The 13,148-nt window shown below is 35.8% G+C and overlaps 1 protein-coding gene across 4 annotated transcripts in view; it reads right to left on the bottom strand.

The window, feature by feature from the left end:
- The window catches only part of LOC108692678 (synaptosomal-associated protein 25), a 52,694-nt gene that overhangs the window by 27,448 nt on the left and 12,098 nt on the right, over positions 1–13,148 (bottom strand). For 3 of the 4 annotated variants that reach the window (XM_018201049.1, XM_018201051.1, XM_018201048.1), the window contains exons 2-3: positions 11,324–11,594; positions 10,020–10,061 (exon numbers count right to left, since the gene is read on the bottom strand). In XM_018201049.1, coding sequence (XP_018056538.1) covers positions 10,020–10,061; positions 11,324–11,422 — 141 coding nt within the window. In that variant the 5' untranslated portion in view covers positions 11,423–11,594. Of the gene's footprint in view, positions 1–10,019; positions 10,062–11,323; positions 11,595–11,686; positions 11,738–13,148 lie in introns of those variants that run through there. The other variant, XM_018201050.1, reaches the window with a different exon arrangement.

The raw sequence follows: 13,148 nt of genomic DNA, 5'->3' as shown, positions 1-13,148 counted from the left end.
TATATATATATAGAGATATATGTAACGGACAAGTCGGTGATGGGTACTGGGCAAGCAAGATAAGAGATGGACATTGTGACCGGATATGTTGAGGTGGCACGCGTAGAGAGTGGGACAGAGTGAGAAGTATTTCGGGTCCTCTCTCGTTTTTTTCGTTTTCTTTTTCAGAGGTCTCTTTTCTGAATTTTTTTTGTTCCTTGTTTTTTTTTTATCTATTACGAAGAATAACTATAGCGCAGCGCGCTGTCGGGTTCATCTTGGCGAATTGTCGATATATATCGCATATGTTTGTCGCGATACCCGCCCGCGACGCAGAGACAGGTGGGCACAGCAGGGCAAGTAAGAGCAATTGGAAGAGAAAAGTATGGGCCCGATCGAGGTACCGTCATACGCGGTGTGACGGTACGAACGTGTTGGCATGTTGTTGCTTGTTGTCGATTTATTGATGTTGTTGTTGTTGTTGTTGTTGTTGTTCTTGATGTTGTATCGGTCAATGGCGATGTTGTTATTGTTGATGTTGCTGTTGTTGTTGTTCATGTTGTAGTTGTTGTAGATGTTGTTCCTGTTGCTGTAACTGTCGTCGCCGTTGTTGTGCGTTTATTTTTGCGTTAATTTTTGTTTTCACATGGCGGGATATCTTCCTTCTGACAAAGCGCGTGTTTTTTTTTTCTTTCGGTCTTTGTTTCTTTTTTTTGTTTGACTTTTTATTGGGGGAAGGGACACTTTGCCTTTTGTGACATTCTACGAGTTTTTCGGCTGAACAGGTTCGATCCCTTGATCGTCACCGATCGTCCCTGCGCTCTTCTCGCGTTTCGAGAGCGAAAGAAAGATCGAGCGCAATCGAAGAGATCCACGTCTGTAGTGTTTCTTTTTTTTCTGGGTGATAGGTGGGAATTTCTTGGACACCCAGTAAAAGAACGATATATAATAAAGTGTAGGTACAACGCAGGGTATGGAGTACACTTTTCAAGGCAAATCACAAGCTTCGCGGGGCCTCTTTGAGTCAAGAATGTGTGCGCGCGGCAGCAACGGTTTGAAATTAATAAAAGAAAAAAAAAACGTATCTCTATGTATAAATATCATAATCGAATATCTTGAAATCTAAGAAGTAAAATAATATTTCATAACATTTAGCTTAATTTATAATATTTAAATTTAATAATTAAATTAATATGTTAATTTAAAAAAAAAAAAATAAAATCTAAAAGAGAGTATCTCGTAAAAGTTTATAAATACAAATAGGAACATTATAACGTATACAAATTTTTTTTGAAAGCTTAAGAAAACCTAAAAATTATACTTAAAATATATTAAAAATAATTTAAGATTTAAATTATTTCTCGTAAAATGATAAGTAATATTTTATATTAATACTATATTCGAATTTATACTAATTATGATAAGGATTATAAGGATTGTAATAATTTATAAGACACATACAATTTAATACAAAACTCGAAATAAATTTCGGCAAGAAATCCCAACGCGAGACACTTCAGGACTCAAAAAGGATTGCGAGTACTTGGATAAGTGCAATGTAAAACACACACGCACACGTAATTGGAGTGGAAGGGGCGGGAGAGTGAATAAAGGGGCAGCGAATGAGTAAATGAGCGAGTGAATGAAACGATCGATGACTCGAGGAGGAGAAAAGGATAAGCGACTATATATTTTTATACATGTTTAACAACTTCCTCTTTTATACTTATAATAATACTTCGTTTATATTATATAATTACTCATATTTGAGCATTCGTATTTAATATTGAACATGGATATCCGATTTTAATTTCATTCGATCATTAACACATCAAATAAAATATTGAACGCGATCGAATAAAAGATATCATTAAATAGGACTTGAATAAGTCGCATTTAAAAATTAAACGCCATGTTAAATAAAGGCGATATTGTGAGAATAATGTAAGATATTGATTTTCTCTGACAATTTATTTTTCACTCGTTGATATTTGTTCATTTTTGCTCCTTTCCTCATTCGACTTGAGGCACAAGCGTGCATATTAATATTAAAAAAAAAAATATCGGCGGATAATGGTGGAAGTGCATAAGAAATAAGGGTGGAAACGTGAAGAGTGAGAAATTGGCGATATCGAAGTGACGAGCATATAAGGTAAAAATAAAATATCGTGATCACTAAATTCTAGATTAATTTAGATAAATTTTAAATAATAAAAAAGAAATAACAATTAGAAAAATAAAAAAAATTAATAAAAAATATTCTTCGTTCATTAAGTGCATTTAATTCCTTGTACTCGATGTGTTATATACATTTATTTAAAAAAATGTAAGTGTCACACACATTCCACAATATACTAAATATAAATATTTTTAATGATACAAATAAGTCGCTACAACACATTCGGGTACAAAAGATTAAACAAGTATTGCTTGAATATCTTTCAAAGATCAGGTTGTCTCAAAAAAAGTTTACATTAAATGTTATATTTTATTTGTCGCATTTGGTTTTTTCTTAGCAAAAATTATATATGATAGAACTAATTAACATATTATTGAAAATCAGCAAGATATAAGCAATATGCAAAGATTTTAATTACTTCTTTCCTCAACATTTTATTTATATACAAAACAAAATTTGTAAACCCAGAGAAAAGTTTCTTCGATTCAAAGAAATATTTTTTTGTTATATGGTTAAAGAAAAAAATTTCTTTAATTTGAATGTCATTTCTTTGATTTAAATAATATTTTTTGAAATCAAATTAAAAAGTTTATTTGATTTAAAGAAATTATGTTCAAATCAAAGAAATTTTTTCCTTAACCGAGAATAGAAATAAAATTTCTTTAAATCGAAGAAACTTTTTTCTGGATGATAGAGTCGTACATTCGTAAAAAATTGCACAAAGGCTTACGTAAGCTTTATAACAATTATTTAAATAAATTTTTAATAACTTTCACATCTAAGCAATAATAATTTTCCAATAATAGTTTTCTAAAATTCTTCATTACCTTATAAATTATTAGATGCTCAAATAAAATTTTAATCACGATGAAAAATCGATTCGTTCATATCATCAGTTTGTTTGTAAAATTTTTTGGGACAACTCATACATCGATGAAAGATATGTTTGTTTTGTAAAATAGCGTGAATTAATGTAGTGCACTGAGTATTGATTATACTGAGCTGTGACGACTGCTTCTAAAAAGAGCGATAGCACGATGCACTGAAGAGGAAAAGTAAATAGAGGTTTGCAAAGAGGAAAAAGGCAAATACACACACACACACACACGCACACGCACACACACACGCACACGCACGCACGCACACGCACGCACGCACGCACGCACGCACGCACAGACAGAGACAGACAGCCAAACAGCCAAAGCGAGCAGGCAACAAAATTTCATCAATCAAAAGCTAAACCAGCAACGACTACAATGAAATATATTCAAAATTTTTGTTATTTATATTCCTTTATATACAAATAATTTTTTTTAAATGTATGACAAAATTTTTTATCAGAAAAAAGAATGCATAATTATTATTACTATCTTTTCACAATATAAATTAAAAATTTCCATTCATTTCAATCAACGTTTTAGTGTTGTAATAACTTGTACTACTCTAACATTTTAACTTACAAAAATATTAAAATAATAAAATTGTAAAAATCGGCAAATATCTAATTTTCCTTGAATATTTATAATCTTTATGATGTTGAAATGTTTAAAATTTTTATAAAACTTTCCATATCGTATTGAATTTGAAAAACAGTCGCTGATCATTCTTTCGATCCTTGAAATCTCGTTTAAAGCGGATAGGCAATCGAACAGGCAAGTGTAGAGATCGCGGATTAAGCAAGCAAAGACCACACACAGGCACACATCGCGCACACGTATACAAACACATACATTAACATCCAACAACAAACAATATTGAGAGAAAGAGAGATAGAGAGAGATAGAGAGAGAGAGAGAGAGAGAGAGAGAGAGAGAGAGAGAGAGAGAAAGAGTAGCAACAGCTTGATATACACATATACAGACGCAGCTTTTCTCCTTCTTTCCTCATATCTTCATTCTTTTTTCCTTTTCCTTTTTTCTTTTTTCGCTTTTCTCTTTTTAAGCCGTATTCGCTGTTTTTCTCTTTTCGGACATCTCGTTTCGATGGGAGCTACTTTTAAGTATGGTCGATCTTCCTCTTAGCAAGGACCAAACTCCTTCTCTCTCTCGATGATCGCATCTTGAAGAGCCTTCTCGCACGAGATCTATTTGCGCTTTAATCCTTTGCACTCTCACTGATGCGTCGAGATGTGAGATAATCATTCTTATAAAATACTCTTTCGAATAGATAAAGTACAAAACAAAGATTATAATTCATATTCTTCCGTAGTAAAAACAGAGACCTACTCTGATCTTAATTTCGATCATGAATATACAACTTAATAGTGAATTAATAAAAAAAAATAATTTTCTCAAATTGTCTAAAAATCAATATTAAGAACTAGAATATTTTTAAAATAGAGAACACTTAAAAAAAAAAACATTTTTTATCTACCATTAATTGCTTCACTTTTAGATAAATTTAAATATTAATTTTAAGAATAATATACATTTTTGTATGAATCGGCATTCGTTTACCTTTTCAAAAGATCATTTTTTTCAGAAGAAATAAAAAAAAGAAGTTTGACGTGAAAAAAGAGGACAAGTTCTAAAAGAAGAAATATGGAGTGTCTCATATCTCGCTCTTACGAAGAAGATCATGAAAGCGCAAAGGATTAAAGACTGAAAAGTCGAACTGCAGTTTCATCCGCGAAAGATAATTCTTATGCTTCTTTTTTTTTTTCTTTTCATGCGAGCATTCGACATTCTTCTCTCCGCTCGCTGCGCTATCGCGAACTTCGACGCTGTCATTGAATAATTCGCGTGCTGCATTGTACAACGCAATCGTTTGCGTTACGTTTACAGTACAACGCGTATGTATGTATAACACAGTATGTATAACACAATTGCCGGAATTAATGCATCAAAAGCACGATGAGTGGGCCGTTGCTTTGCGTCTTCGAGTCCTGCGCGTTACAATCTCGTCCAAAGGAAGACGAAGAGGAGCATTGATCGTTGAATCGATGTTTACTTGTCTACACATAAGTAACTAACGATTATAGTACGCGATGTCAATTAAAGAGGCACATACATATAAGAAAAAGGAAGAGACTGCCCTTCGCAAATATGTGATAATGAGAAGAAAAAAAAATAGGAAAACATATATACGCCTGTCTGCATCGACGGTGTGCAAGCATAATTAATTGATGAAAGCACTGAGTTATTTTCGCGATCATAATAAATTATATTATTTTTATAATAAATATTAATCTCGTAATAATTTATATACTTGTTAGTATCTAATATCATTTAGTGCTATAATTATTATTATATCATATTTTATTAGTTTGCACGTTAATTCCGTGTAATCTATCTATATTACATATAAAATCATATTAGCGTTAATTGGCAATTAACACGTTTTAGAACGTTTCGGGATCAATATAAATATTAGGAAGTCAATATCTCAATATAATATTAGGAAGTCTCTGTCGGCGAATAATAGGTTAATCGAAGTTAGTCAGCGGAAAATTGTCCCACAATAAGATGCATTTGCCGCTTAATTTATGGAAGTAAATAAATAAGAAATTATGTCGTGTATTATCAATAAGAAAAGCATTTATAAAAATATTTAAATTAACAAGAAAGTTTCATTAAATGTGATTTTTTTTCTTTATTTTTATGAATTGTATTTATATATCTACTTTATAGAGATAAAAATAATAAACCCCCCCATATTTTTCTATTAAAAGTTTTTTTGCTTTCTTCATTTTCTGAAATAATTATTTTATCCTCGAGAATTTTCATTACGATTAAGAAAATCGTGTAACATCAACGTTCGTATCAAGTACGAATTATTGATAACGAAAACTTGTCGCTCGCACACCATCGCGCAGAGAACTTACGTTGATGGGAATTGATGCGAAAGAGATGTGCGGGTGTACCGCGAGTTGATTCCCGTTCATAGTGACAAAAAATATCATGATCAAGTTTTGCGGAGATAAAGACCGATCGGTTACCGTAATTCTCTCGCAATTCGCGCCAGACTTTTGGGAGCTTTTCCTCTCATCGAGAAGAAATATGCGTAGCCCCAATACATATTTTACGAAACCATTTCCTCCCATTCCCTCACAGAAGTTCATGTTATCGGTTTGCGATTCGCTTCCTGGTCGATCAAGAGCAACGATCAATTGTTTACGCGATCGTTATCACGCGTCACGAGGTGACGTTGATGACGCATTGCGCATTGTGAGTGTGTGTACGTACGCTTTTCTTGGTCGATGATGATTCGAAGGACGTCTTCGGTGCTCGGAAGAATGCGACACAGTGCTTATTAGTGCAGCCACAGGTAGATAAGTAGCAGCGAGAGAAACTGAAACGGAACGACGCAAGGACCTCGACAGATCTTCTCCGTCCGCAAGTAAAGAAAATTCAAGCAGATACCTTCTTTCGCCTCGTCATTATAATATTTCTTGCGAAAGTCGCGAATAAAATGAACGAAATTACAGCGAATTCGAAATTTTCCTAATATTATGCAATTGTAAAAATTTGCTATAGAATCGTGTAATTTCATTTACACTATTCTAAATATTATATGGCATTGCAAACTGTGAAAAATTTAGATCATATAAATACTTTTACTTCAAAGATACTAAATTTATGTTGATAATAATCGAGCGAAAGGTTAATATTAATGAGATACGAGATTGTAAAAAAAGATCGATATGTTGTTGCATTGAATTAAAAAATAATCTCCTAACTCTTTTTAATTCAGAAAAGCCAATCACTGATAATTATTCACTAATGTCAATAATAATAATAAATACGATACTCAAATAAGATCAAACTGTTGTCGGTTTGACGATAATCCGATTATTGAACGAATCAGATCACGGAAGCCAGTTGCGTACGTTCCTTCGACAAGTATAGTAAGTTAAAAGTAGAAGAAGAGCAAACATCTCCGTAAATATGTACAAAAACAGATATACGCGTACATTCGTGTATATAGAGATGTACACACGCGCACACACATATGTATCGAGAATATAGTATAACAGATATCGAAGGTACGGACATATAGATAGCGAATAATTAATTATGCGTGGAAAGAGAACGTGGAGAGTTGCAGAATGCGGACAGATCGTATTTTTGTCACGGTCGTGGCACACGCGCGAACGCACGCACGCAATACTGTAAAATACACGCGAGTGGAACATTAAATCGATATAAATTCCGCGGAGCGAAGTCGAAAAGATACTCATACATCGTCACTTCCGCAACAGCGATGCGAAACTTGAGAAGCGAAATCTAATTCACTTATCGCGTAACATTCCCCTCAACTCGAAAAATTTCGATGAAAAAGTTCTGCGCTTTCTTTCGCAGATCATTAAACAGTCCTCCCTTGAATTCTTCTATGCATAATTAAAAAAAAAAAGAATATTTTAATTGAAAATTATCCACATAGCATTCTCTTATTATATACAGCGACTATAAAATGAAGTCAAAGCAATCTAGTCGGAGTATTAAACGATATTTCCTTGAATTCTTTTATGTGTAATTAAAAAAAGTATTAAATCGATATTTTAATTGAAAATTCAACATTCTCTAATATACATATATAGAACAACTATAAAACCAAATCAATTTAGTTGGAAAATTCCTTTCTTTAGGTAAATAATTCGAAATTCTTTTCAGATTGCTTTTTCTAGCACATCCGGTACAATGTAGCACTTTAATGTTACCGGATATTCATTTAAGAAAGTTCTTTGACAAATTAAGCTTCTTTGATAATTTAATAGATTTTGTCTTGGGAAAATTTTGATTGTAAGCTTTCTATTGAAACAGTAAAACATTTTGAGAATATTGCAACTTCTTTTTATTAAAATAAAATCTGTTCAACAAAAAAAATGTCATTTTTATTTTCCTCTCCTCGTATTCGTTTCTTTAAATAAAGAACAAGATTCTTTTAGAAAAAATCTTCTTTAGAAAAAAATGAAGGGAAATGCGACAGTTTTGGAATACCTTGGGCAATAAAAAGTACATCGAAAACGAACAAAAACATACGTAGGATGGTTCAGTTCCCATATTTTCAATTTTTCAAAAATCCTCCAGATTTAGTAACAACATTAGAATAGTATTAGAATTTATTTCCAGTTATTAAAACGAATGACTACATTTTTATGTGGTACTTCTTTGATCTTTATCTCAAAACTTACTAAACTAAATGACTATGTGGTAATTTCTATGTGGTCTTTGTATCTTTGTTTTACACTAAATCATCATAAATGAAAGACACAATATCTACTATATATATTTTCAGAGCTTAACGAAACACCGTACATTGTTCACGATGTATCTTTCAGAGTCCCAGTCTGAACCATCCCTTGTAATTATGAAAGTTTATTCGACAAAAGGGACGAGAAAAGTCCGTCTTTTGCGCACGTTCGTGTGGCGCCTCGCCGTCTCTCGGAGCGCGTCGATGCGTCGTCTTACAAATTTTTCCTCGCGCGATCATTCCGTTCTCCCCCGATCGATTTTCCTTTCTTTCTTTTATTATTATTATTATTATTATTTTGATTTTCTTCTCGCGATTCTAAGATCGCAGGCACTGGGTTCGTTGTCCCCCTTCCCTTCCCCTGTGAGGAGTGAACCCACTCCACTCGTTCGTCGCGAAACGAATCCTCTTTACCCTCTCTGCTTTATACGTTCAAACCGCAACACGCCGCTGGAATCGTCGCCTCCGTGTGTGACGCCAGAGCTGGATAAAATACTACTTCGAAAACATCGCACGTTTTTTGCCCACGTCCTCGACGTCACCTGCAATCCTCCCCGTATCCCTCTGTACACACAGCCCCCACGAAGCTTTTCTCTCCTCCACCCGCGACTTGGAGATCCCGCAGGAGGTTGTCTCGCCGACGTGAATCTTGTGCAAAACGGAATCGGCGCGCCCGCTAAGAATGTTTAACCAGTCAAGTGGCGTTCGTCAGTACGTCAATTATCTATTATTAATGAAACCGTGAGAAAAATAAAAAGGATGAGATGTGCGAGACTTGGTCCTTTGATGGCCTCGCGCGATCAGGTAAATTAGATTATTATAGAAACCTCCACTATAAAAAGTATCGGTGTGGATTTAATATCCACCATATATTAATATTAACATTATTATTAATTAACTATTAATATTAACACCAACATGTTATAGATCTCAAATTCCTTTTAAAACCCATAGTATTAATATTAACACTAAAGAAGACTAGATTGCTTTGGCTTCACACCAATGAGAATTATAGATACCGTATGTTAAATTCACACCGCTATCTTTTAAAGTGTCAGGGAGTGAAAATTTAATTTGAAGAGATTCATAGTGCCTAGTCAGTCTTCTCGATTCAAATTTAATCGGTCGAGGCTACGTATTCAACCGCTTCGTACTTGATATTATTTCACGTCTACTTCACGGTCTATTAGCTAGACCTCGACAATGCGAATTATGTGAATCGAATCGATCGGGATCGAGGTACTCGCCACTTGACCGGTTAATCGAAATAGTACTTTGCCCACCTCTCTCTGGCACGACTCCTTTTTCTCTTTGCTGCTATTTTCATTTTCTTTTTCTCTCTTTTTATTTCAAAGCAGTTCGAGGTGGAACTCCAAGCGAGCAGTGGCGCCTGTCTTGCTGCAGTAGCGCGTATAACGATTCGTCGATGAAAATCATTCCTAGTTTACGAGACAGAGACAGGAGGAGGTTCGAGGTTGTTCGAAGGTTTTGAGGAGATTACGGGGGACTAAATGAAAGGGTTGCGGGAGGGCCGCTACACGGGATTTGATTCATAGAAGAATATGGGGATGGTGCACCGACGCGGGATTCTCGAAGACGATCGAGAGAGGATCGAGGGGTCGATGCGCAAATAAAAGGAAGGAACAAATGCCGAAAGGGATAGACTCACCTCCTCGCATAGCGCCAGCATACGCCTTGTGCTCTCCAGAGACTGAAACAAAGTCGATTACGCCGGTTATCACACGTGTGACCTGAGGAATCGCGAATGTGTTTTAAAATTTTAATTTTTTCAGAAGAGCTACAATTATACTATCTTGTCCCTGATACTTTTTCTCGCGCTATGCTAGATTATTTTTCAAGAAAAGGCATTCCCTAAATCTGAATCAGTGGATAATCATTGATATCAGTGCCAATGATAATCAATGAGATGCGAGATCCCTAACCTAGCTAATCTTTATTATGTGATTTAATTAACCTTATTTTAGTGCATAAATTCAATGAATATGGTATTGGAAGATTAAAATTAACATGCAAATATCAGTATTTTAATTATATAATGCTCAAACATTCTTCCTCTTTTAGTTGAATTTCACTGATTATGTTATTGAATACAGTGCCAAGTATGTTATTGAATAATTAGTGACTATCCTGATTCAAATTTAGAGAACACAAGTACGATTTCTTTTGAATTCCAATACACCAGTAATTTTGTGCTACAAAGATGTAAGCTGAGAGAAAAGTGTTTGTGACTCTAATTGAATGGTAATATAATTATGGCTAAGAGTTTTATTTTTATTACTGTTAAAATGTTAAGAATAATAATCATATTTGCAATTCTATCAAAAAATATACAGTTGACATCGAAAAGGTCTAATTATAGTTCAATTATGATAATGGCAATCATTTTTTTTCTCATTTTTTCCGAATAAATATAATTTATTCGAAAAAATCGATTTCATTGTATTATTAATAAATTAGTTATTTAAATAAGTTCTTAAAAATGATTAAAGTTAAAGGATTCTTCGAATTAAGAATAACATTGATTACTTTTAGAGAAATATGAATAAAACATGCAATAATGGCTTCGTAAATAAATTACTATTTTTAGCTATCTTGAATTAATTATACATAGATAAATAAGTCAATTTAAGACGCTTAATAACGCATGTGCTGAAAATTGTGAAAGATCTACAAGATGTTTCTATTCGATAAGTTTGCCGTGCGCCGACAGCGCAGATACGCGAGAGAGGATTTTACGCTGATTTGTCGCCTTTCTATTGTCGCGGATAAACACGAGAGTTTATCCTCGCGCGATTAAAACCGGAATTCGAAGTTTCAGCGAAACTACATTGATTTCAATCCCCACGTCGTAAATCCTCGTGGATGTCACATCGCGTGAATGTATATACGCACATAAAATATACACATACATGTATCTGTATACATATACAATATCAATATATCTCAACTCACTTCATCCGTAGTCTGACCGGCCTTGAGCTGTAACTCCTGTAGTTCGGTGCGGGGCGGGCCGCCCTCGGCCGCACCCGCCGCTGACGTCGGTGCAGGCATCGCCGGCTGGTGATCTGGTGCCTGACAGGGAATTAGATGCCAGGCAACGGTCTTCCTCTTCTTCTCGGCGAATCTGCCTTCTTGCCTACCGGCCCCTCAGGATACCGGCGACGGTGCGACGCCGCTTTCTGGATGTTCGCCGAGACCAGAAGGGCGAACCGCTTACCGCAGCCTGCAACACGCAAGCAACGAGTACGAGATCAGACCTCGTCAGTTCCGCGAGGAGAGGACGATGCGGTTGCACGAAGAAGTTTGGATCCCTACGTGGTGAATACGCGGTGTGCGGTACCGGACGTGACGTTCGTCAAGACCTGACAAAATGGAAATGCCGTCCTCGTGGAGTCACGTCTACCCAGAGACCATCCTCTCCCCTCGGAGACGATGAGAAGCAGGGTGGGAGTGACAACGTCACGTCGGAGCACTGTCTATTAGAACTTTTCTCCTTCAACGACCGCGCGACGGCAAAGCCGGTAACGAATGAACGAACAAATGAACTCAGGGAACTCGAGATAATGTCACCTTTCTCGAACGAGATCACGAATGGAAGCCCTCGCGAGGTGACGACGAGGTAGTCTGAAGGATACCATTCGACGACGACGCCGAGGAGAGACTTTGCGGAATTCCGCGGGCGGATTGGCAGCCGTGCCGCGGTGTACCGGTCGTTGCGGCAAATGTATGTGTGAATTTACGTGTATACATTGTATACGTGTATGTGTACGGTCAGCGCGTGTGCGCGCGACTGCACACTCACACATGACGACATGGAAAATCAATACCCCCGACCGACCGACCAACCGACCCACCGACGATGGCGTCGGGACGCGCAGACGCGGCTCCGTCGTCGTCGTCGTCGTCGTCGTCGTCGTCGTCGTCGTCGTCGTCGTCGTCGTCGTCGTCGTCGTCGTCGTCGTCGTCATCATCGTCGTCGTCGTCGTCATCATCGTCGTCGTCGTCGTCGTCGTCGACGTTTGTTCATTCGTTCTCGTCTACTCTCTTCGGCTGACTCCCTCAATACCGACGTGGCCGGTGCGAATAGGACAAATGATCAGCTGAGTGCGGGCAGGTCAAGAAACAGAGACGCGTTTCCCGCCGCGAATTACCGTTAGAGTGAGGTAAAAGAGCATTTTTAATGAGGCTTTTTAGGTGAAAGATTTGAGAAGGATGGAGGAATGAAGTTTCCGATGTTCTTTTAGAAACGAAAAGAGAAATGCTTAATATTAAAATATCAAATATTTAAACTCTTTCGAGATTCCTTTTTTCTTCTTTCAGTTTTTTTGATCTTGACATTCATTGAAGTGAATATTATTTTTCTAAAAGCCGTTACTTAAGCTTAACTCTCAAGCCATAATTGACTAATCATAATCGATTATTTTTCTCACATTCGACTGTAATTGGTCAATTTTTTATGGCTTAAGCTTAGGTAATGGCTTATTATAAAATATTAATTTTAATTCTGAATGGCAGAGAAGCTTCTTAATAAGAATTCGCAAAAACTAATAATAAAAAAATTACTTTAACCTTTAGAGGCAGGGATCTATTTTCACAATCTTACAGAATTTTTCTTTGAGCAAAATTTATTATAATTCATTATTTTTATTACATTCCCCACTTGTCTCAAAATGTAACATTGTTACAGTACCATTTTAATGGCTTTCTTATCTTGTAAGGATTAAATTGAATATTTTAAATTGAATACTCAAAAAAAGAGATAGGCCTGTTCTAAAAA

This window comes from Atta colombica, unplaced genomic scaffold (assembly GCF_001594045.1).
Source record: "Atta colombica isolate Treedump-2 unplaced genomic scaffold, Acol1.0 scaffold78, whole genome shotgun sequence".
NCBI lineage: Eukaryota > Metazoa > Arthropoda > Insecta > Hymenoptera > Formicidae > Atta > Atta colombica.
The sequence above is the reverse complement of the archived record's forward strand: the minus strand, read 5'-3'. Positions and strand labels throughout refer to the sequence as shown.